The 27,354-nt window shown below is 41.1% G+C and overlaps 1 protein-coding gene across 1 annotated transcript; it reads right to left on the bottom strand.

Moving 5' to 3' along the window:
• Positions 1-1,978: 1,978 nt before the first annotated feature.
• LOC124613015 (cytoplasmic polyadenylation element-binding protein 3-like) lies at positions 1,979-26,695 on the bottom strand. The gene is made up of 2 exons (XM_047141568.1): positions 25,595-26,695; positions 1,979-2,560 (listed from the first exon to the last, which is right to left on the bottom strand). Exons 1-2 carry the CDS (start codon positions 26,594-26,596, stop codon positions 2,471-2,473), a joined length of 1,092 nt encoding a protein of 363 aa, XP_046997524.1. The 5' UTR covers positions 26,597-26,695; the 3' UTR covers positions 1,979-2,470.
• Positions 26,696-27,354: the final 659 nt, after the last annotated feature.

Here is a 27,354-nt window from a genome sequence, read left to right as displayed (position 1 = left end):
TACAATTTGATTCTTTTCGAGCTTACTTTCAATACAATAAAATTTCTTCAAATGAAGTATGATGTATGACGTGGCTAATCGTTGTTTTTAACGTTAGGGATGAGGTCGCAAACAGCACGACATGCCATATACAGAGTGAATCAGCTACCCCTACCGATGCGTTTTATGCAATCTGCAATCCCTTCAAATACCATGCACGAGATTTTCATATTCTCTCTTACTATGTGCGAACTATTAGTACCACAGACAAAATGAACAGGACCTTTTTGTAGGAAACATAATGTAGTTAAGTTTTGTACTAGGCCATGTTTTTGCTAGAGGCTGTAGTTTTCAAATTATTCAACAAAAATTTACAAAAGTGATATTCAAGTGTTTCTCTTGAGTAACTCGAATACCATGACCACCGACAAAATCGTATCGCAGTACAAAATTTAACTACATTACAGTTCCTGCATAAACGTCCTGTTCATTTTTCCTCTAGGACTAAGAGTTTGCACACTAATAGCGAGAAAGAGAATATAAAAATTTCGCGTGTACTTTCTGAAGGCGTTGCGGATTGCATAAAACGCATCAGTACGGACTGCTGAATCACACTGTTACGTGCAATGTGTCACCATCTGTCAATTCTTGAGAAAGCTCGAATCATTGGTATCGTACCAAAAGACCGCACAAATGGTGGTTTAATGACTGCGGAAGGAGAGGTCACAAGTGGGCTTAAGAAAACTGTGTGCAAGGGACACTAGGAACAGGAGCTTACACGGGGGGACTACACCATGAGAAGATCGAAGGATTGTTTAGGTCACAATGACAAGCAGACAGATGACAACAGGTGAAATCCGGGCAGAGATGGCATGCAGAGTGTCAGCATGAACTGTGAGGAACAGATCACTAGAATATGGATTGAGATTTCAACAGGCCATGCTTCGTTTACCACTAACATCATATCACACAGATTTGCATGATGTATAGCCAGAATCAACTGAGACACCGAGTGCCACTCTAGACCCATTAAATTAACCACGCCAAATGCGTCACTAACTGTGCCGACCCTGCGCTGATGCAGGTCAAAAGGACAAGAAATGGGAAGGATGCAGAAAAGAGCACACGCAGTAAGTGATGAGTTGTGTTCCATACGTTCATAAAAGGCGGCACTAACTGTGCAAAATTAGGAAAGGATGAAAGAACTGTTGTACCGTGAGATCCTCAAATGTAATTAGTACTATTCGTACTGCTTGTGTATCACTTTTCATTCCAACTTGCCACTGTTCGTCAGGTCAAGATGCAATTATAAGTTTTCAAAAATTCTAATATGCAGTCCAATTGAAGAGAAAAATTTCTCGGCGAAAACGCACAATTGCTGAGACAGTAAAAATGCTTGTGCCGAGGCAGAGATACGTCAGTAGCAGCTTACATTAAAAGAAAAAAATATTTTCCTTGTAGTATACGTTATGGGGGGAGGGGGGTTATATAGCCTTGCTTTTCAACGACCTACTTTCAGTACAGGTAAAAGACTTAAAAATGATTTATATAGGGGAACAAGATTTATAAATAACGATTACTACGTAAAACAATACTGTAGGGTGAAGACGATTTCTTCTGTTGCTCTAATAGAGCATCAGTGCTAATTTTCGTTATTAGGTATAATATCTCTACAAACTGAATTGGGATCCAGCTGCTGAAGGACACATAGCAAGCTGAAAGCAAGTGGTAACTCGAAACATGAGAAGAGGGGCTACGTTCACTGAAGAGATCTTGTGCACTTGTAGGCGATCGTTCACAAAAAGATCTTGGAATAATAATCAGGAAAATGTGATTTCCATCATTTATTTCCAAAAATACAGGGACAATAGTATTATTAGGTTGCCTTGCTGCAATCTGAGTTCTGTTAACAAAGGATCAGGGAACAGGGCAGGTGTTGTGATCCATACAAATAAAAACAACAAGGCGTAACCAACAATGGTAATTCTATTTTCTTTATTCTGTATTGTATGAGTCTGGATTCAAAAAATTACATGGCACAATCAGACATTTTTATTTCGGTAAAGAAACTAATCAGAAGCGAAGTACACAAATACGTGGTCTGAAATTATGCTTGATACGATTGTGGACTTAAGTTTCAACCATCACAGACAACACAAGAGTGAGAGAGATAGGAGAAGGTCTCATCAATATGCTGTGTTTACATAGCAAACAACAGCTGCATTTGGACACGTCTGAGACAATCTGTCAATACTTGAAGGGAATAATCAAACGAGTTCCATAAATTCCTCTATAATTATAATCATTGCATACTTTACACACTGCAATTCGTTCGACGTCTTTTCTCCAAACATTCCATATCTACGGGCATCCCGCCGCACTTTCGGCGATGTTCTGGCAAAGCCTCTACAGAATGGCGGTGGTTGGCGGTCCTCATCAAGGTGTGCTCAAGCCGGTGTCAAAACAAGTGAGGAGCACGGTTGCCTTGCCCTCAGGTCACTGTCCCAACATACGGGCGTCGGCCTTTCTTACAGCTGAACCCCGGCAGGAAAGCATCTTGGCTGTCAGTGCTTCTGGCGGTCTGTAAACAAGGTTCACATTGCGCTGTAGGACAATGTTCACACACAAAAAGGTACATTATCGTGCTATTAGCCAATGGCATGACCACCAGAGACACCGCATGGGAAGGGAAAGAACCACAAGAGGCTACCAATCACCTGCCTATCCCATTACTGATGGAGCTGTTATAAATTTTCTGGATGGCCAAGGAGAAGTGAGACGGCGAATGCCAGGGATTCCAGTTGGATACTTTACTTCGACAGACAGCAGTTCAGGAGGTCTTGGTGGAACAAAGAAAGGCTTGAGGGAGGAATGATTTTTTTCGGTAGGCATGGGAAACGCTTCGGGAATTCCAGCATTGGATGGAACTAAGGGCAGGAAAATGGCAGATGTTACACACTAAAATACTACCTTTGTTCGATATGTATAAACCAGCACCAAGAACCAATCCAAATTAAAGGGCTTCTAATCGACTTGCTTCACAGTATTCTACATAAACACAAACATACATTCTAAATAAAAACAGAACTGAGTACTACACAAGTTAAAACTACTTCTCAAGTAGCATTTACTAGACAAAAAATTAAAAAACAAATATAATTTATTTTATTATGCTACTAATGGGTCACTTAGAATTACAGCTTGCCATTGTTTATCGAGGCGAGAGCCGATTATAATTTTCCAAACATAATAATATGGAGTTCAATTGGAGAAAAAAATTTCTCGGTGAAAATGCACAGTCGCTGAGGCAGTCCTTGCTTTTTAATGGCCTACATATCAGTGTACTTAAAAGAGATAAGAATAAAATGTTTCTAGGAGAAGAAAATGTATGAGTTGCGATTAACCAGGTACAACACCATTCTCAAAAGGACTGTATTCTAAGTTATCGTAATTAGTTGTTATTCGGTTATTCTCACTGGTTGTTGAGGAGTGAACTCATATCGTAGAAATGATATATTTTATAGCTGAAATAATTTATAGCTCACATAATTTCACATCTTGGAAGACGGTTATGATGGTCTTATTTCGCGACTGTAGCTATCGCGCTATCATTTTTATGAAATGTAGGTATTGACTAAAATGTCATAAAATAGTTTAAAAGTCTAGCTGTAATCCTTTGTTCTGTAATTATTGAAAGAAATCTCCCTTATCACAAATGTAAAGTCATTTCATCTTTCAAAGTTTCATTTACATGTTCCTTTATTTGCCAGCTGAAACACAAAGATCCTACTATGTTTCCTCCAAACCATTAGCTGTCAACGATTTTCTGTAGATGATAAGCCTGACACCTTGCCAGACACCTTCGCACGCGGACAGCTTAAGTCAGAATTTTCTGCTATGAATCGCTTACTAACCAAAATCTGTTTGTAACATTGCGGTTCAAATAACTAACAAAAATTACTGCAGATGTCGTGGTTAACGTTGCTCCTTACTAACGCGGAGATATCGCCTTCGATTCCTAGTTCTGCTTAGATATTTCGGTAGCAAGGTCGTCTTTAACAAGATACATTCAACACTATTGCGCGAAATCAAAAAATAGGGCTCTTATTTCCCACACCACAACATACATGTTTGTGGAAATACGTGATAAGTTTGTTTGTCACAAGCAAGACGCCCTCCCAGGCCCTCTTCTGCCAGAATTTAAGGAAAATAAGTACGACTCGAAGACACTACCTCTGCACCATACCGTTCGTTAATGTTAGGTATTCCAAGCCCGCGGCAACAGTTCCACGACCAGTCAACTAAATTAGCTTACAATAGAGTGTTACAGGATATACGCGTCTTATAAGATTCAAATGAGAATTCACTCTTTATTCACAGCCTTCGGAGGGAAGGAACAGCACGGTTTAACGATCCGATGATGCTGAGGTCATTACAGACGGAGGGCAAGCTCGGATTGGACAAGTGTGATGCAGCGGATCGTCCGTGGCCTCGAACCATTCACGCAATCAAATGAGGTGATTTGAAAGAAGGTGAAAAAAGCTAAGTTAGGAGGGCTGGAAGAAGATTATTTGTAACCCGTTCATACCAAACAAGAGCGACTTCGCCAGCTCGCTCTGTAACACTGTTAAGGCGAGCTGGCAGTAGGCAGCAACGACGTAAGATACGCAGCAGCACGGGTGGCACTTCCAGTGACGTTTTGATTCCATCCTATCAGTGAATTTGCACCACCAGTGACGAAGAGACGCGAGGTGAAAATTATGCCCTAAGGGCGCGAGCATCATCCACGCATAGCAAAGAGCAACTTCCCCCGATCCCCTTCCAAAATCACTATAAGAACGCCGACGGCGAGTTAATTATCGCACTACCACTGGTGAGAAGACGTGAGGTTCACAGAATATGCTAACAACAAAGTCACAATGTACTAAAAAAGTACTGTTCTCGATCTCCATTTATTTTAAGCATGTAAGGCAGAAAAATCTGTGTCTATTGTTTAACCAAAGGTGGAAAAATATCATTTCGAAGTCTAGTACGAGTCTGACAATCATACAGAGCGCTTGTTGCAGTAAAATCTCAGGATTTGTAGGTTTAGGGGAACCAAATCCAAGGAGGAGGGTTGAAACCCATTTGTCTGCTAAGAAACACTGTTTTTCGACGATCTTAATTTTTAAAAAAATGGAAAACTGCATGGTTTTTGAAGAAGATTGTCCCTTAAAATGCAATACAAAAACACCAAAAGAATACGGAAATTCGCTGACCGAAAACTGGAAACACACTCTCGCGAAGACAATACGAGTAGCTCTCACCACCAATGTCAGTGCTTAATTTTCACAGAAATTCAACTCGTGGCGACAGCATGGCGTCTCTTATCAGAGAAGCGGCGACTACGCAGTACGACATCGATCCGTCCGCCTACGTCACCGCTCGAAATATCTGACCAGGAGAACAATCCGCCTCTCTCACTAGATTTCAGGTGCAATGCCCCAGGCAGAATTCAGATGTTTTTAACTATCCCATAGGCCATCAGGACATAAGGCAAAACCTGAGAACTATGGTGGCATGGTTACTAGAAACACAGTTCACCAATTCAAAGCAGAGGGAACAAAATAAATACTGAGTGGGGTACGTGTAATTTATTTTCTTTTACTCTCAACCACTCTGTGAATAACCTCGGAACGTTCATTGAAACCGCGTCCAAGGTTTTCTACCGGCTACCTAATAATGTGTTGGCGAGAGGAGACTTGGACCAGAAACGCGGGCGCGTGGCGACTTATTTATAACTCCACGGAACCAGGGATCCAGCGATGTTTTGCGCAGACAGCTTAGAGTCTAAGACGAAACGCTGCTGACCTGCAGAGGTGACCGTGGGACGAAGCAAATATGGTGCGACAAACCGTGAGCACGAATTGGAAGCCTCTCGCCCTAAGAACGTAGCTCTATACGCTCCGTGGCCGTAACATAGAACATATTTGAAGCTCTCAGTCAAATTTGATGGTAGCTGTATCAGTCTTATACATGTAAGGAGCTCAATTGCCCCCCTTTATGGAATAAATAAATAATTTATTTATGGCAAAACGTTTAGTAAGATCATGTCGTATTTCAGGCCCCTTCTCAAACGACTATCTACACTTTCTTTTATCACTGCGTGTGGCCAAGAGCCTAGCGTTGTGCTCTGATTATTCTACATGACCATACAGTGCGAGATAAAATTGGTTACCTCCGGTAGTTCTTTAAAATCAATTACTAAATTGTCTATTACCTTTGCTTCATAAAATTGTTCCTGTTCAGGAGGAGAAAAGTTGGCCGCACTCGTCCCTGCATTGCATAACTAAAAGCAAATCAACCACTGTGTGTCACATACTATGGCTATCTCGAGTGGTACTTACGAGAAGATACGACAAAAGATGAGCGAATTATATTTTCTAATTATGAAGATGTGTATACCTGTTTTCAAGGCGTGACACTTCAGGCACTGGTTTCTTCTGTAAGAGAGTCAGGCTCCATCGGCGAGAGGAAGGCCATCCGGCAGCGAAGTTACATCGAATGAAATGCCGAAACTTGGGTGAAGTGAAACGCGTACTGAATGAACGTTCAGAAAAATAAAAAGCGGCCAGTGTCTGTTTCAACGGACGGCATGTCGTCGCCATCAAAGACAAGACTAACACAGGCGAAAAATGACCAATTTCTCTACCGCCGGAGTTTCTAGTCCTTCCTCGGGCATGGGTGTGTGTGTGTTGTTCTTAGCATAAGTTAGTTTAAGCTACTTTAACTAGTGTGTAAGTCTTGGGACCGATGACCTAAGCAGTTTGGGCCCTTAGGAATTCACACGCATTTTTTGACCAATTTCTAAAAATTTTCACTACACCTCATACTTAAATAATTTACTGCCTTCGGTCGTTATCATAGTTTGAATTATGTTGTTCTCAAACATTTTAAGAAAATTTCATACTGCGTACATAGTGCATACCTCTACCAACAACTTAATTTTAAGAGTTTGCTACGCATGAAGTTCAAAAAGGAAGTTACGTATATCGTTACGTGCTAAGACAACTGTGCAACAACAGTGGCACACCGTCAGAGTACGTGTTCAAGGTTTCCTGCAGACAGTTCTGCTGCGGTACGGATAACAGGTGTAGAAGTGTGGGAATGAGAAAGTACGGCAACTGGAGACGCATTCCAAAACCGAAATACAGGGGGCAGTAGGGTTCTTGTGGGCAAGACATTTAAGTTGCACACAGATTCACCATGAAAGTCTTGCTTTATATGGACTAAATGCAACGTCGCGCCAAGCTGTAGTGAAATGATGCCAACAATTTGAAGAAGGCCACAGATTTGTGGGTGATGCTTACAGACATTAACTACAAACGACGACGAAGGTCTGCGGGAGAGAGATTTTTGAACATTGAGGACGGTCTCACAGCGGTTCTCGATTGTTCCGTGTCTAAGGGACGGATTTCTATCGTCTAGGAATACAACGATTTGTAGAACGTTCTTACAGAGACTTTGTGATGATGCTGAAAAACAGTGTCAAGTATCTGTGTCATTTTGAAGTGTAGTGCAGAAATCAACAAAAGTTACTTGGCCTGCCATAATAATGTGTAACTTACTTTTTGAAGTCCCTTCGTATATTTGACTTGTATTAAGCGCTCCGACGTTTTGGAACTTAATGAAGTAATTAATGTTCGAAATGCGCGCTTTAAACTGGATGTAACCAGTATAATAGGTGCGTTACTGCGAACCATACGTATGTTTGAAACTGAGTTCTGTTGCATAACTACAGCGAAGAAAACGTACACAGACTGACAGTTTGCACAATAGAGGAAACGCGCACAAATAGTGGATGCTCAAATTTCACGTGTGAGCAAATATCTAGAAACGACTGCGAGTTAGTGTAGTGGCCACACGTTTAAGACAGCGTGCTGCTGTATGCATGACACTGCAGGATGCGCTAGCTAAAGCGGATTGGCGGTATCCTCGTCGTGTTCTATCAGCACGCGGAAGTAAAACCAGCTTCATAGGAATACTTCGCTTCTGTCAATAAAAATGCTATTTTGAACAACAAATAAAGGCCTGCGGTACGGCTCCTGTAGTATACTATCTGTCACTGCTCCGTGAACACTGATTTGTGTCGACTTACACCTTGGAACTGCACTTTTCTCTCGGCATCGCACTTTGTCGCCGTTCTCTCATGTGCCACTGGATGGACAGTAGATTTTCAGACCTAAATCGGCAAGGGCATTTACGCTTGTGGCAGTGACTAACAGATTCATAGTTCGGCAATCCTAACTTCGGATGACCGTTGCGTGCTGTAGTCTCGTAACCGGTACGAGTCCATCACTCAATAAAATGGTGCAGTACAGGTAGAAAGATGTGACTGTAACAACGCACCAGGGTATGCTAGAAGATGAACTATCCTGTGTTAAATACGATACGGAGTAACTTAGAAGCAGATGCCCTGAGAATGTAGCCAGGTCCGCGCCTGAAGCGTGCTAATCACAGACTGGTAGGCAACAAAGTTTACATCCCAAATGTCTTTTCCCTTGACAGATGCTGTGCGTTGGATTCGTTGGTAATGCATAGACGCTCACAGACAACGCGACCATTTCACACGATAAACAAATAAAAATTAACTGCTTTTTTTAGGATAACAAGAACTGTTACTGTGCATGTTTATGCCGTCTGACACTCCCATATATAGCTCCAACCGAAGACAAAACTGACGGCAACAACTGCAATCAAATAAGTTAATAGAGCGGGAAAATGCATGGAAGGCAATCTTTTTCATTCCACTCATTTCATTTCATGACACCATATCTCTCAATATATTTCTCAAGTATGACGAAGGAATTGTTTTTTCGGCGATTGCACTAACACGGGGAGAATAATAATTGTCCCTTTTTCCAATTACTGAACAAGCTTCGCATAATCTATTCACAGTACATATATGATCCCGTAGTAGTTTCCGGCTAAAATAGGACAACAGTTACAATTCACTTACAACTACAGTGAATAATACCCGAAACAGAAGGACATCGACTATGATAGGTCTGCGGATTTATAAACTTACGCTCCTCATAACATTTACGGGTAGTTATATCGTGGACGATTATATGATTAAAGAAGAGAACATGAAGGTTATATTGATATATGAATTTATTACATCAAAATCGCTCAATAACTAAAATTTCACTTTAGCTGTTTCGGCAATTTACTGCCATCTTCGGATGTGACTAATTTACTAACAGTTTCGTCACGAGACATAAAATTTCAATTTAATTTCGGTCTCTCTTATTGTGTGACGACATGGTGTAGAGTTAATTGACATATTTATACCACCTCCTGATGTTCGGAGTGCATAACTTGAACTTTTATGCATCACGACGCAGCTGTGGATTGTCACGTCTGAAACTGGCAGTAAATTGTCACAACCGGTAATGTGAACATTTTAGTTACTAAGTGATCTTGCAGGAACATACATAAATTCGCATAGTGCCGTTCGACAAGTGAATTATTAGAAAAATGAAAGTTGTATCTGTACTGCCCTGTCGACCTGATGCATTTACACTGTACACGTGCTCAATGAAAAAGAAAGTAGAAAACTAACATTTGTTGCTGTACTGAAGGGTTATCTTGGGATTATATTGAAACAGTAATTGCAAACTACGTATAACTTATATCAGTTGCAAAGCCATTATTCCGAATCATATATTGAACTACCTAGCTAGAATACCAAAGCATTATATGCCCGTAACAAGTGATGTCGTACACTTACGCAGTTTTGCTGATGGGAAGAAATATCTGCTGCTATAACACACCGGTGTTTAAGGGGAGAAGAAATTAACCACTTTCTGTAAATGGAAGTATGTGAACTAAACTCATAAGATTTTATGTATCACTTTACAAGCAAGCAGAAACCCGCAGTGCAATGTACATTTGATATGAAAAAAGAAAGAGGAAAGCGTGCAGAACACCAAGGAAATTAAAACCGCAATTAACGACGTTTTTTTCTTTACCGTGGTTTTACGAGGATACAGAGATTGTTATAGGGGAAAATACGCTAAAATTCCATAAATCAAAAGCGTTGAAGCTCATCCTTTACGAGCTCGGATTTACTGCGACGAAAAAAATATTTTGGACGTTTTCTTCAGTGAGCTGTGGACGGAAACTCGTCCAGCGAGCAATCACTTCGCTGGTACCTCGCCGCATCTCTTTCGCAGTACAGTGCGATAACAGTCCTCAGCAGACGACGAATAATAACTGCAGCTGTGAAGCGCCAATTGTGAACTGGAAGAAGGAGACGCACGTGGTGGTCATTCCCACATTGTCTTTCAGTGTTCCATGTGTATGAGAGAATTCTTTTGTTGTATGCATCTTCGTCCACTATGTTCGGATGTGATAAAAGCGATAAGACAGATAGCAACGATGGAGGGTTAGTGTGTAACTATTTAATTTGACGGAAACGGAAGTACTAGGTCTAGAGCTCGGACAGCAGATAACAATAGTCCCTTTATACACTTACTTCCTGAAATGGTGTAACGTCGCTAGCCTCCTGTATAAGAATGTTCAATTTTTTGTTGGGACCGCGCTCTGCAGTTTTATGCTCACTAAAATATTCAGTGTGCAATATCAAAACTGTAAAGTATGTTACAGGGAAATCTGAATACATCTCTCCAACTATGCGCTCCCGCGGTGCGACAAACAAAAAAGCAGGGAAACTGGAAGTGAAACTCCATCCTTCAGTGAGCGGTTCGTGACACAGGCGCTGTACACTGAAGCGGCCACCGGTAGCACGACCACCTGTTTACGAGTACTTCTGGCCTACTTTCAGCAGCTGCTCGTCACTGCCGCAGTCTTAGTAAATATGCACGTATATCAGCATTTCCTACACTTGATAATGATTCCTTCCATATCCCTGCTACTTTCCCAACAGTCTTACGGAATCATTCGTCAACATTCTTCCCGAAACACGCAACTTTCAAACGTCGGTGCTGTTGGTATGCACAAATTTGAAAGGAGGAATAATTACGTGTAACGTTCCATCGACGGTGAGGTCATGAGAAACGCAGCAGAAGCTAGAGAGAAGGACGGAAGGGAGACATGCCGCGTCATTTTTTAAGTAGCCATCCTAGCACTTGTATTAAGCGACTCGGGCAGACATTAAGAAACCTAAATCTCGATGGTTAGACGGAGATTTGAACACCCATCCTTCTGACTGTTAGCCCAGAGTCTCACCACGGCATCAACTCGTTTGGGCGTATGTTCGTTTAAGAAACTGGAATTCAGACAATTTGGAGTGATAACTTTTCTATGAATTCTTCATCTGTGTGGCCAGTGTTCGTAGTTGCTTTACAATTAGTAAAGGTACTAACCCCTGAGGTCTAAAGGGGAAAATATTACATTGCAAGTAAATCATGGTAAAGTTAATACTCCACATTTTATTCAAAGGAAGTCATAATTTATAGGTAATGCATTAGCTAATTACCATTATTAGATCTCCAATGCTATGTTACATACCAAATTAAGTAGGAAAGTTCTGCTTCATACCCTACTGCAATCGCATATTTTACGAGGGTACAGTTATCAAGGGTTAAAATCAGTCTTTGTAACTACAAAAAATTTATAGTATTTATATTACCATACGCGTTTCGGCTTTTTGACATAAAAAACATCGTCAGTGTTAGCATTTTTGTCCAATTTCCTCTTACATCCAGTATCGTCTGCATGCACATTTTCCAGGTAATCATGCGTTAGGCACTGATGATTTTGGCCTAATTTCAGGCTGGTTTGCAGCAATACACATTTTCATTATAGTATACGACGCAATATACTCAACTGGTCCTGAAATAACAGTGCCAAACGCACGGATATTTTGGTGTGTTACGCAGACGACACTTCAAGATATAAGCAGAAATCACACAAAAAAGACTTCCGCTGAAGATATTTTAAAATTAATGAAAGAAAAAGTGTACGTTAATATAAATACACAATTTGTAGCAGTTGCAAAGAAGGATTTTAAACATCCGTATTACTTGTCTACGATTGGATATTTCGTCCATAATGGGCGGTGTCTTGGGGGCTACGACTGTTGATAATGTAAATAAAACAGTTTACTGCGTCAGTCGCTCATTTTTCCATTGCGCGCTTCGATGATTCCCACCATTTTCAGGTGGAGACGACTTTCCACAGCAGCGGACGAAGTGCAAGGCAGATTATGTTGTGTCTTTTGCTGGTAATAAAATTGTTGTCCAGAAAAAGCAAAAGACGCAGCATAATCTGCCTTGCACTTGTTCTGCTGCTGCTATGAAAAGGCGCCTTGCTCCTCACTAACGCCAGCAACGTAACGATGACAAATCTCCACCTGAAGATGGTGTGAAACATGGGAACGTCTAGTGGAAACATAAGTAAGTGGCTGACGCTGTTTTATTTGTTCTTCTCTATAAACACGAGTATAGTCTCCCGTGAGCATATAACAAACTTCGCAAGAACAATCGAAACACGCAAATTTACCAACCACGATATCGACTCAAACGCAGTCGAGACGTTTCGAATGCTTCCCTTAGACATGCATTGTAAAATGGAGCATAACTCGTGAAGCTGCCCATCTGTCGAGCTCACGGCCCCTGCCTGGCACTCTGTAGGCGGCAGCTGGCATGTGCTCAAACTGCTGCGGCGAGGTCTGTTTCTGTGCATACATCTGACCTGCATTTGCCCAACTCTTCCGCAGCCGCGATGTTAGGCAGAAAGACTGTGGTTTCTCGGTTGAGGCGACGTACAGAAAGCACGTCGTAACGCGGTGGAGTCGTAGGGTTTCCACCCGAGGACAGCGGTGCGAACCACCGGCCATTACTTAGCCGGAGAAACCACACAGTGCACGCTAAAGCTGAAATGGGGCTGTGACCGTGCAATACGCGCGGTGCTGGCCGATTTTGATTTTTCGCTGCCGCCTAACGATCTGCGTAACAGTGATTGTGTAATATACCAGACGGTATCACAGACAATGTACAGTAATCGTTACATATTTATTACTGGAATTTTAAGTGAGGAGCATGGAATATACTGCGGTCTTTGTAAAACATACTCTCAGCTGAAATAGGAATCTTATTACCAAATCGTATGATTATAAGAAAAAGGACCAAGAAAATATTATTTATAATTAAAGGAGATCTTATTATTTACCGCCAGTAGCCGCTTATAAAATAAATCTATATATGGTACCAGATTCGGTGGAAACGGTCATTATCAGCAAGAAAAAAAAAACGTTATGTCAGCTTATACAACACCACTGATGCAGTTGGGTAAATAAATATAAACTTATATAAATTCATCATGCGCCACTGTCGCCAAGGGTAAAATGGATTACTACAACTGAGTAATCTTAATAAACTGTCCAGTTCTGTTTCCTATTACTATGTGGAATGCAATCTGCGTATGCACGCAGTTCCTAGTAGAACATTTATGTGATTGTCTTGAAATATTTACGAGCTGCAGTGCACCACATGTACTAAGTGTGTAACAGCCCTGTAAATTCCGAGAGACTCTTCCACGTTTGTTTATTTAGTATCTCTGTGGTACGGCTTAAACTAATTCTGTAACGAGTTGTTGTTTTGTGTCCGTCTGTTTACTAGCTGCCACTATGCACACACAAACCGTACCGCTTGTGCAACATCTTGTTATTCATAGCAGAATATTGGAAAGTGTTGGATGGGTTTGGACAGTAACATTACCAAGTATCCGTCCTCACAAACAATTCTCTGGATATTTCGTCTTTCGAAAACCTACGCATGACGGAAACCGCATGCCAATACACAATTCACCAAAGCGGCAATGAAGGGTATATTCTGAGGCGACCAAAGTCATGGGGATACCTCCTAATATCGTATCGGAACTCCTTTCACCCGGCGTAGTGCAGTAGCTCTACGTGCCATGCACTCAAAAAGTCGTTGAAAATCCCCTGCGTAAATACTGGGCCATGCTGACTCCGTAGTTATCTGTAATTGTGAAAGTGTTGCCGATGTAGTCTTTTGTGCACGAACTAAACTCTTGATTATGTCCCAAAAATGTTCCGTGGGACTCGTGTCGGGTGATTAGGGTGGCCAAATCATTCACTCCAACTTGTCAGAATGTTCTTGAATCAAATCGCGAACAACTGTGGGCCGGTAACATGGCGCATGGCCATCCATAAAAATTCCGTCGTTATTTGGCAACAAAGTCCACGAATGGCGGCAAATAGTCTCGAAGTAGTCGAAAATAACCATTTACAGTCAATAAACGGTTCAGTTCGACCAGAGGACCCGTCCATTCCGTGTAAAGACAGCTCACACCATTATTGAGCAACCACCAGCTTGCACAGTGCCTTTTTGAAACCTTGGGGCCTCGTTTCGTGGGTTCTGTGCCATGCTCGAACCCTACTATCACCTCTTATCAACTGAAATCGGGACTCATCTGACCAGTTCACAGTTTTCCAGTCGCCCAGGGTCCAACCGATATGGTCACGAGCACAGGAGAGGCGCTGCAGGCGTTCGTATTACGAAAGACAATCGCGTCGGTCGTCTACTACTGCCATAGCTCATTACCGCCAAATTTCACCGCTAAGTCTTAACGGATACATTCTCCGCACGTACCACATTGATTTACGCGGTTCTTTCACGCAGTGTTGCTTGTCTGTTAGCACTGACAGCCCTACGCACACGCCCCTGCTCTCGGTCGGCCACTGTGTTGTCCGTTGTGAGAAATAATGCCTGAAATATGGTTTTCTCAGTACACTCTTGACACTGTGGATCGCGAAATATTGAATTCCCTAACGATTTCCGAAATGGAATATCCCTTGCGTCTACCTCCAACACCCACTCTGCGTTCAAAGACTGTTAATTCCCGACATGCGGCCATAATCATGCCGGAAACCTTTTCACATGAATCAAAAAAATGTTCAAATGTGTGTGAATTCCTAAGGGACCAAACTGCTTAGGTCATCGGTCCCTAGACTTACACACTACTTAAACTAACTTAAACTAATTTATGCTAAGAACAACACACACGCCCATGCCCGAGGGAGGATTCGAAACTCCGGCGGGAGGGGCCGCGAAGGCCGTGACATGACCGCCTCAAACCGCGCGGCTCACATGAATCACCTGAGTACAATATGACAACTGCGCCAATGCACTGCCCTTTATACCTTGGTGTACGCCATCTCTATATCTCCATATAGCTATCCCATGACTTTTGTCACCTGAGTGTAATTTGACTGCAGTTTGACCTGGCATATAATTGCAAACATTTAAAGTATATGTAGATGTAATACAATATTTTCAGCTGCACCAGATGTTTTGGAAAGAAGTTCATCGGACATATTTTTCTAACTGAAAGGTGTAGTTACTTCCAGTTTCTTTAAATGGTTTCTTTCGTGTCTCGTATAACCCAGGACAAAATAAAATATTGGAAATCTTGGTGCCCATTCTTGCTTTTACTTAATATGTAAGTGTGAAAAAATCGCAATGCTATTATCGCTGGCAAGTACGATCTTAGTTATGGTTTTGAAACGAACGATGCCACGTGTACCGATACCTTTGAAAATTACGAATATACCTAGGACCGAAAATTGTCAGATCAAATATCCATAGGATCCGTAACTTGTATAATAAACAGCACGGTATCTCCGAACACTGATTCGAACAGATTTCAGTTTTCCTCGAGTTTGTGAAGGAACCCAGACGGTCGTGCAGGAAAGGAAACTACAACTTCGGTGACAGCTGCGCGCTGCGTTGGCTCTAAGTGCGCTCATGCAACACAGGTACTCCTACTTGCCGGACAGCATTCCGGTTAGTCGGCCTCGCGAACAGGCGGCAGGAGGTTACTGCTCCGACGGAACTGAGAGCTTAGCAACCAATGAAAGTAACCGCGACCCGGTTTCGCTTTCAGACTAGACTCGCGATGGCTGCTACATCTGCTGCGGTTCTGACGCTGCCCGCGTCAAGACGACTAACTGCACGAAGAGGGTAAACTTTTACGGAATAACCTGCTGAAACTACTAACGAACAAGGGACGAATTTGCAGTTAGGACGACTCGTTTCCTGAGCACCTTATTTATTCACAGGGAGGATCCTGTCTGAACAATATGCCAGTCGGAGATGTAGAAGCCTAGTGCCAATTAGTGGCCTGTTCCAACGCAAATACACTGACGGAAACAAAATCGCAGCACCAAAGAATAATTAATGTACAGTAATGAAATTTCGGGAATACGTCTACGTAACATTTTTATGTGATTAACACCGTAAGATCACAGGTCAACGTAAGCGTGAGACAAGCCATTGCAAAATGTGAAATGCTGGTACATTAATAACCGTATAATCGCCAGAATGTTGAATGCAAGCATGCAAACGTGCCTGCATTGTGTTGTATAGGTGCCGGATGTCAGATTGTGGGACGGAATTCCATGCCTGTTGCACTTGGTCTGTCAACACGGGGATGGTTAATGCTGTCTACAGGTGACGATGGTGTTGTCGTCCGATGATGTCCCAAACGTGCTCGATTGGAGACAATCTGGTAATCGAGCAGAGCAATGCAACATGTCGACACTCCGTAGAGTATGTTGGGTTACAACAGCGGTACCTGGACGATCTTTATCTTGTTGTAAAACACTTCCTGTTCTTGAATGGCAGCACAATAGATTGAATGACCATATTTATGTACAAATTTGCTGTCAGGGTGTGTACGATAACGACGACAGTGCTCCTGCTGTCCTACGAAATCGTAACCCAGCCCACAACTCCAGTGTAGGTTCAGTGTGTCTAGCACACAGACAGGTTGGTCGTACATCCTCAACCGGCCTCCTCCTAACCAACACACGACGATCACAGGTGCCGAGGCAGAACCAGCTTTCATCACAAAACACAGCAGACCTCCACGCTGACCTCCAATGACCTCTCGCTTGACACCACTGAAGTCGAAAATGGCGGTGCTTTGCTATGCAGATGCAGTACGCTGCGAAAGAGCCATACGCCGAACACGGTGGTCTTCTCTCTCGGTAGTGCCACGTGGCCGTCGGAGCCTGGTCTTCTACATTCTCGTGAGCACCGTTGCCAGCAGTCACGTTCAGTGGCTACTTTCCTGCCAAGTCTTTCTGCAATATCGCAGAGGGCACAGCCAGCTTCTCGTAGTCGTATTACACGACCTCTTTCAAACTCGGTGAGGCGCTGATAACGGCATCTTTGTCGCCTTAAAGAGATTCATAATAATATCAGCTCACCACTTCCAATCTCAAATGTAACTAACGCTCACGAACGTTATAGCGTGTATTTAAAGCAAAACTGATTTGCGTTCTCATAATGGCACTACTAGCACCCCTCTTATAAGACTGACCGAAATTTGAAAGGATATCGTCTGTCACATGTAGAAGCACGCCTACCAACTTTCGTTCGTGTCGCACAACTCCTCCTAGGTGTTCCGATTTTTTCCCCATCAGTTAAGTCGGGGATATTCAAATAAACGCCATTACGATCGCGAAAGGGCGCTACAGCACTCCGTCTTCAGGCCACAAGTGGCCCATCGGGACCATCCGACCGCCGCGTGGTCCTCACCTGAGGATGCGGATAGGAGGGGCGTGTGGTCGGCACACCGCTCTCCCGGTCGTTATGATGGTTTTATTTGACCGGAACCGCTACTATTCGGTCGAGTAGCGCCTCAGTTGGCATCACGAGGCTGAGTGCATCCCGAAGAAAGGACGCCACAGACATATGAAAATGCAATAGAGAAATTAAATGGGAATCTTTGGAAGAAAGACAACGCCTTTCTCTCGAAACTCCAACACATAAACTCAGGGAGATGGTATTCCACGTTGACGGTGCAGGAATTCAACTGACTCCATCGTATAACTACCTTACCGGTAATGCGAATAACACTAGAAAGAATACGCAAAGCACGGGGGCACAGCCGGCCGAAGTGGCCGCGCGGTTCTGGCGCTGCAGTCTGGAACCGCGAGACCGCTACGGTCGCAGGTTCGAATCCTGCCTCGGGCATGGATGTGTGTGCTGTCCTTAGGTTAGTTAGGTTTAAGTAGTTCTAAGTTCTAGGGGACTAATGACCTCAGCTGTTGAGTCCCATAGTGCTCAGAGCCATTTGAACCACGGGGATACACTTCCACTTCCTCCTCCTCCAGAAGCGAAAAGAATATGACAAGACAACGACACCTTAGTATCAGTGCGAAGTCCTAAATCAAGCATGCACAGCGGCTTGCGAGGCGAACATGTTGATGTACATGTCTAAACAAAGTCCCTCAGATTTTAGGGGCAAACTGCACACGAAAGTGAGGAGCAGAATTCTACGGAAAAAATCTAGGTGCTGGTAGTGACTTGCACAATCACGAACAACGCTCACTCTCATGATTCCGGACATTTCGGTGACTGACAGTCTTCTCCATGAGGCACTACGACCGATGATTTTTTGCTTCTATTTACACGGACTCCATCTATAAATCACGACTACTGACGCTTTAGAGTTGTACAGCATCATCTAACATAAACATTATTCCCAACAGTATTCAGCTGGTTCTCGAAATGCAAGACATGTAACAACCGAGAAGTGTCTTGGTTGTGATAACGACGGAGTGCACAATATTTTAATTTGTAAAGTTAATAGATTTCCCTTGTTACGTCAGATTTACTGAGCAGTGTAACAGGCACCATAATAAACAGCGCGCCATTAGTCTCTTTTCACGAATGGCTTTAGACCACGGTCAAACGCACGCCAATCCCACTCCACGTGTCAGCGAATACAGTTTGATGTTACCAGGTAACAACGTTGAAACCTCTGCATAATGGTGTAGTCGAATCTGATGTTGCATTGACTCTAGATTACTACACCCTCGTAAAATTAAGAGTGCCGTTGGTACCAATTCGCGGTTTTCGAAATAAGGGGTTACACTGGAAAAAAAAAAAAAAAAAAAAAAAAAAAAAAAAAAAAAAAAAAAGACATACACGATGCGGAGGAAATAGCAAAACTTCATACCCAAGCGCTTGACAGGTACACCGTGAAAATTTTGTATCATTTCTGTTGGTAGGTATGCGTCACAAAGGGTACACGAGACATAGTTTAGTCCACGAGAGAGAGAGAGAGAGAGAGAGAGAGAGAGAAGAGAGAGTCTCTTGCATCTACGAAATCGGATATCAGCTACGAACATACTTCAGAAGATTACAATTTGGATACCGAGGGATCTGCATTATTTAGCGATAATACGACTCGCGTAAATGACGTTCAGTTTCAAAGGCGCATTCTCATCCCAGCCAAATAACGCCGGAAGCCTTTTCGCGCATCCTTGTCATCACAAACTATGCTGTCCCCCATCCTAGTAATCCACCTGGGGAAATAATTATGTAACCAAGGACATAACAAGTTTCTGCAAGGCTCTTCGACGACATCTCACAGCCATGGAACACTAAGGGGGCAGGGGGAGGGCTGTTACATTATTACTAACCCCTTATTCAAAGGAAGTTATAATTTATGGTTTAAGCATTAGTTAATTACAATTATAAGCTCTCCAAATCTATGTCGAATACAAAATAAGTACAAAATGTCCTGTTTTACGCTCTATACTGAGAACATCAGATTGGCGGGAACCGCGAATTGGTACCAGCAGCAATCAAAAATTTTAAGAGGGTGTAGTAATCTAAGATTAAAGAAATTTGGTGAGTAAACGAACGGTTACATTTTTAAAGGCACAATGTCGGTTCGTAACATTTTCTGTGAACCAACAAAAGTAAAAACGGCAGCTATGTTCAATAACTAATGGCGCTCATTAATCGATCTTGTCTGTATAATGTGACATTTTAACGTCGAAGATTTTGTTATTTGTCACTTACAGATTTGAAATAGCTAACTGCTGGGTCCATATATAAATGGATACCCTTTTTCTGATAAGTGAAGTGTATCTCATACAGATGAATTCATTCACTAAATAGTCTTCTCCCACGGCAAGCTTATGTAATTTTAAAAATACTTCATCCTCTCAATGCTCCGTTACAGGAAAAAAAACTGATATTTGTTGCAAAAATGCTTATTTGCTTGTATGGGGTATTCCCTACTATGTTTCGATATAAATGGCTAATTTTGAATCATTTTCTGTGGTAGAAGGTCATTAGTTATTTTCGCTCACCCACCTTCATTTATCATGACTTCAGATACTATCCAGATTGTTGCAGCACAATTTCCAAATTAATTTCTCCGTCTCGTCATGTTAGTAGGCTCCGTTATGTTCGACAAAACAAACGACAGACAGCAATCATATTTTGTCAGCAAATCTATTACTTTGACAGCTGTGTGGCATTTCCATGGGCACAGAGAATCCAAATGCATTTCCTGTGTGGCTAAATCCTTCCACATTCTTCCAAATGTATTAGGCGACTATCCGATGTCGCTGGACTTTACGTGCTGACAATGAACGATGACATTCAGGCACAATACCCACTTATATTTATGGGGGTTGGATCAAGACAAAAGTGTACAAAAGAAAACAAATGGACAGGTAGATCCAAATGATCGTATCTTCATGAAATAGTATTTTCATCGTTAAGTTCCTTTTTATTCTACACTCTCGAAAGAACTCGAAAATGTGCAGATGTTGACGGTGCAATTTTTAACGTTTTTAACGTTTTCAAATTTCAGATCTGAAATACCTCTATACTGATGAATTCATCCCTGGAACCAGTCAGCAAAGACAATAATTATGTGCATACGAACTTTATGTACTCACAGGGTTATTTACATCTTCCCACAGAATCATAACATCTTCATCTTCACTAACATCATCTATAACAAAAGTGGTTAGATCCGATTTAGTTATTACTGAAATACGATGCAGTAAGACTATCTTGCCATTTTCACAAAATAGCTTAGTACTGCTGGATGAGATAATTCAACATGCTTAATCTGAATAGTACAACCTTCCCTTAACGTTTACAATGGTTACCGAAAACACTTCCAGTATTGTCAAGCTGTAGAGAGATGGTGATTGTAGAAAATCATACGATTTCGGTTTATGATAAACAAGAGTTTGCAGATGCACAAGATGCTAAAAAGCGACGAGCGATGAAAGAAAATAGAGAGCTCTAATCGGACCTTATTCAGCGTTCCTAGTTAAGCATAGTTGCGCAGCGCACTACCGAATTAACTCGAAACTGTTTTGCTTAATTGGTGGGCAGAACCGACACATAAATTTCTCTATCTCACACACCAGGTAATTCCGACTCATATCTCGAGACAGCATTCCTTATCATCATCTTATCTTCATAAGCTCAGTATCTCCAATAACACACGTACTGTACGTCGCTAAGACTGACGACATATGGAACGTTTTTCTGGAAGAATGGCGCCAGAATTTGAAGATTCATATGCTTATTTCAGGCGCTTTATGAGAAATTTCCATTTTTAGCCAATTGTACATTAACGTTTTACACATTCTGACAGAACAAGGAAATCCTGTTACGCTACTACCAGCTCGCAATACGAAATGGCGTCTATTAACATTTATACAAAACGTAATAACCCAGTAGCAGTATATAGACGCAGATATTGAGAAACAATGAGGAAAATAAGATATAAGCCGTATATCTCGCGAATGAAATAAATAATATTAAAGAACAATAAAACGTCTGGTGTCCACTGAAACCTAGTGATTTTCTCGACGCAGTTTAGTATGCATGTAAAGCAGAACAAACACTAATAAATCATCTTACGCATTACAACCCTTTACCAACTATCAGTATTTCCGCGAACTCGTCAAACGATGATTTGGAAGTATGGAATCAATCCATTGATACCAAAGGGCTGAAGAGAAAATGAAAGAAAAATCACTAATCAAATGGATTAATGAACATAGATATCCAAATTTTTCTAATGATAAGAGACGAAATTAATTGTCCCTTCATCCAGTCGGTCTTCGGAATAAAATTGCATGAGAGGTACTGTTAGCGTTCTGATTGGCGGTTAAATCCACACCAATGAGTAGCGATGACGATCAGAGAGCTTAAAATTGTTAGTCTTTGGAAGAAAGAGGTTTTTCTCCTTTAGGTAAATCATGAAACGAAGTTTAAAGTAGACGGAAAACTACTATATTGTCTCATACTGCATACCAATAATGCAAGGAAGCTCAGTGCACCAGCCAGCTTATCTGGCTGCAATGTGCGGAAAAAACGGACAAAGAAGCGACTAATTATCCATTGTGAAATGGGTTACCAACTACGCTTATATAATTATGTGGTTTACGAAACTAAGGCAGTACTTTTTGGTGAACCATCTGCACGTTTTCAGACTTCCATCTTCAGCCACATTCACGGTGAAAACTGTTGGAATTCTGAATCGATGTTTTCGATGACAAACCATGTGTTCTGCAGTCTCTAGAGTATTTATATTCCGGTACAGAAGTTATATAAATGGCCCGAGTGAATTAGTTTTCACTGTGCTCTTTTGATAACACTGACTGAAAGTGAAATAGTGGGAGACAGGATGAAGAACTTGATATTAAGATTTCCGTTATACTTATAAGAAAGAGATTGAGTTAACCGCTGCCACAGCAGATCACCATTTAGTTGATGTCTTAGAGCAGATGCCCTGACTACAGGATGCAGTGCATGAAGCTACAGGCTCGGACCACATAATGCTCGATAAGGCAGTGAATCAGTTCAATAATTATGCTTATACTGCAGCGAAATAATAATTCGGGACACAGTTATAAGATTTTCATCTACTTTAAAATGGGCGCACTTGAGTGACGCAACATACAAAGCCTAACATTATTAATTCATTCAAAAGTCAAATTGTTTAGTCACCCATTGACCAAAATCACAAACCAATATTCTGTCACAGTGGAACAATTTCCTGCCTGACCATATATATCTTCAAATGTTTCCACTATATCCTCGTGTTAACAATATTCGCAGAGGGCAGAAGAGGCTTAAGTTCATGCACACTGTACGAAAATGCATTACTGCATCCTACCTTATACATTGCACCCGATAAAATTTTGGACTGCGTCTATCGACAGCAGTATCACACAGGTGTACACCATGTCTTTCACAATACATAACAGAACGAAACAAATCCAAACTATCACAATAAACCCTTCAATTTGTACGAATAATACGTATCGCTCACCAGCGGATTTAACTTTTATGTACTATCAACAAGAAAGGTTAGCAATTTAAACAGGGAAATTTTGTGTTATTACGGAGTGCGTGAGGAAACGCAAAAAAAAAAAAAATATATATATATACATAGTAAATTCATCTGATTGTAAACTGATTAAAGTTGTTGGAAATGAGATGTCAATCTTATCAAGAAAGTAGTCCACGTTCCGAATGGAAGCAATTCGTGACCGTTTATCTGGTACTAGCCTACTCTCACAGCTTCACTCAGATACACTTTTTTTATTCAATATAATAATTATTATTTTTACTTCATTTCAAAATATACAGCGATACGAATCATTTGCGTAAATCTTGATCGTAAAACTAGTAACATACGGTGGAGGTATATGCTTTGGTCGTCTTTATGTAGTTGTACATAAGGGGCAAATTTTGGTCTGGAGGGGGGGGGGGGGGAGAGATACTATAGATTTCAACATTATTTAACGTTTACGCTGTTTTGTGAGGCTTGAGTGTAGTTCTCTGTAAAATAAGCCATCTGACGCCAATGGTTAACCTTCTGAAATCCATGAATGTTATTTACATTTCTCTACTATAGCATCAGATTAATAGGAGGAGCTTGCTCACCAACCATTAATTTCTTTTGGTTTTGTTTCCAAGACACTCTAAACTACACTTGTGCAGTTGATAGCATAATTCTACACAGAGGCCCCACCTACTCAAAAGAATTCTGATGTCAGGCAAAAAGATTCCACCTTTCATTGCACATAAACAATTTGTACTTACTACAATTATATGCAGTCAGTTGCCGTAATGAATGAACCTGCAAGTCCGACAAGAAGTCCTATAAGGGTTACTCACTGCATGAACCACTTCTTTGTGCAATAATGACCAGAACATCCAACAGATAATACAACCCTCACCTTCTCATATCTGTAATAACTGATTTATTGGTGTGGTTTCTTGCTTATCATTGCTTATTACTGGCTAAAAGAAACAAAATATTGTAACTATCAGTATTCCCTTCCTTTCCCACATACAAAGAGAATTCTTTGCTTTCATCATAACAAAATGCAATATGCATCAATAGATTACAGTCATTATAGTTTGAAATAGATATTGTACACACAAAGTCTTAACTACAGGATAAAAAAAAAAAAAATCCTTCACCAACAAAAATCAAGGCATCTACCTATGGAGTACATAGGTTTAATGGGTAGGTAATCAGTTTACAAAACTAAAGAACAAAAATGAGACTCAGAGCTACTATAGGAGCAACATGCATATCATAATGCCTGAGAAGATTCTCTTTCATGCACAACTACTGATACGAGGTAAAATAATGCAAACCCTTAATATTTCAAGCAAAATGTGACATAAATGTTCACATGAACAAAAACAAGAATTCATAACATTCTTCACAACCCAAAAGGGAAAACACTATAGTACCTGTTTCATGTGCCAGCAATAACTGCACAAGAAAAATTCTGGTATAGCTTTACTCACAGTAAATCAACTAAGTAAATAAACACTATATTTGGTAATAATCAAATTGGAATGTGCATTTTCTTTACTTTACAAATCTGTAGTCATGTGAGAGACCTGTGTGAAAACTATCACTTCACCCCAACTTTTATAAATTTTGGACTGTATTGAAGAAAGAATATCCACTGAATCCTTCATAAAATTGACTATTTCTGTGCTTCATTCCACAGCACATAGAAATAATAAGAAAAATTAGTAGATACATGAATGGTTCTGCAGTTGAGAAAGAGACACACACATCCCTATGAAATTATATACAAAACTTCATGCAAAAGGAATTTTCTGTTTGATGTAAGACACTTTGAATAACAGAGTTTGTCGGCCTAAAAAAATAATCCTATTTAAAAAACCTCAGAAAACGTGAAATGGTGACACAGGAGTGATTTATAACTTCTTTAACACAATGAGATCCTATTGCTCTTCTAGGCCACAATTTTGTCTTGATTGCTGGTTGATAATACTGTATATTACACACTTGAAATAATAGCATGGGCACGATTTGCTCCTTTGCTTTAATGCATTTTCAAGCTAGTAAAGAGGCCATGTTGAATGGCTGTGTTATATTACAGCGGATCAATAAGTATGGGCAGCTGAGGTTATGTTAAATACTGACAGCTTCACACACATTTGTCAAGATTTGCATTCACTGTACTTCTTGCGAAACATCTCTCAATGAATGCTATTATAACACTTCCGCAAATACTAAGTATAAGAGAACAAAAAGGTAAATGCAGTATTCCCCTTACGGCTGACGTTAATAAATCGCGAATGAAATACTAAGACAGATACCAAGCTGTCGATTCACACTGGAACACGTATAAAATACTTAATACACATACACGCATGGAAGCTCATCTATGACAACAAAAACACACTTCGTAAACATAGCACATACACAAAATAACAACAACAATCATGCAAAACATGGTAATAAAACTCACCGGATAAGGAAGCAGCACTTCTCTGTTTTCATCCATGTTGGTAATTTCAAACGTTGGTGGTTGAGGAAAAAGTCCTTTGCCTGGGTATGAAGTACTGCGTCGAAATTTTATCGGTGAAATAACCATTCCGGAGTGTTGATGATTAAATGTTGGACTAGGTTTCCTGTTGCCTAGATTGCCCATGTTACCCATGGTTTGAAGTGGATTCAAATTTGGTACAGATCTTCCTCTATTCCACGGTGACAAACCTTGCATGTTAGCTTGGTTCTGCGGGCCCGGTGACCATGTATTTTGCTGAGGACTGGACCAAGAAGTATAACCCTTATTAGCCATAAACATATTCTGCGGATGATTTTGGTGCTGGATCTGGCGAGATAAATTATGTGGAAAGTTGTGAGTTGCTGTGATGGCTCGCCTTTGTGGAGGCTGTCCTTGCGACTGTGGTAAGCCTGCGATCTGAGGTCCTAAACTAGTATTATATAAAGGATTTGGATTAGTAGGAGGAAAATTCTGAAATGCTAAGGTCCCATTTACAGCAGGTACATTTAAACTGTGCAAAAGACCCTCCTCCATCGGTCCTGAAGACCACAAGCTAGCCGTGGAAGTATTACTAGAATTAATCACGTTAAGACTAGGTTCAGATACATTAAATCCAGTTCCGAGCTGGAGCGGAGCAGTAACGGCAGGCCCGATCTGTGACTGTTCGTTCTGCTTGTTTTCAGTCTGCACAATGTTTCCAGATGAAGTTTCATCTTCTTTGGTTTTCACTGCCTGCTCTCCGTTGACATCTGAATTCGGTGAAAGTTGCTGCGTCGTTTTTACAGCAGTTTTTTCTATCAAAAGTTCATCTTGCATAGTTGAATGCTGATGTGACGAAATAGTATCCGGCACAGACGTTGGTGTCGTAAAAAACAGCGATGAACTACTAGTCGAACTTGCGGGAAATTCCACAGATGAAACAGACCCAACGTTAGAATTGACACTAAACTTGTAATCCCCCATTAGTTCTTGAAGCTGCGTGTAGTCTTGATAGCCGGGGGAGGGGGAACCGTCTTGTACTCTCACACGCACACGTCCTTCATCTGCTACACCGATCCACCTATGAAGTACGCTGCCGGCGAAACTTTTGTTTCTCTGACTGTTTTGCCGTTCCCTCGCCAGATGGCAGGTTTATCGCGCCTCTGTTTACTAGTGTCGGGGTAAATAAGACATTTCATTGGTTGATCGATCGACTCTCAAGGTTTCTCATTGGCTGCTACTGCTCACTTCGAGTGCGCAAATCGATACGACGCAGGCGCTGGTTTCAAACTTTTTTTTTCTCCGTTCTAATTTTTCTCCCCACCGCTTTAAAAAAATCTGTTTCATACGTTTAGCATTACTGAAGCGAACTGTCTATGAGCGGGCAGTAACAAATTCAGGCAATAGATCATTTAATGTACGTAATTTATTTAAACGTGCAAACGATATAACTAAAAAATGTAGCAGTAAACGCGTCACGTTTGAGTGTTATTTGACGTTGATTGTCAGGTGAAATATAATAACGGAATTTAGTGTGAACTGTTTGATAATTTCCTATGCAACACAAATAATTTACGTTACAAATATTCTGGCACAATTTGAGCCCCTTTAATGCAAAATTAATTGAAATTTTTGCATTTCATAACTGTTAACAACTGTTAAAATAAGTAAGAGGTTGAGATGTCTGAAAATATTAGACTAACGGGAATATCTTCAGATATTACTGTTATTCGTACTGGATT

Source organism: Schistocerca americana, chromosome 4, assembly GCF_021461395.2.
Source record: "Schistocerca americana isolate TAMUIC-IGC-003095 chromosome 4, iqSchAmer2.1, whole genome shotgun sequence".
In the NCBI taxonomy this organism is placed as follows: domain Eukaryota; kingdom Metazoa; phylum Arthropoda; class Insecta; order Orthoptera; family Acrididae; genus Schistocerca; species Schistocerca americana.
The sequence above is the reverse complement of the archived record's forward strand: the minus strand, read 5'-3'. Positions and strand labels throughout refer to the sequence as shown.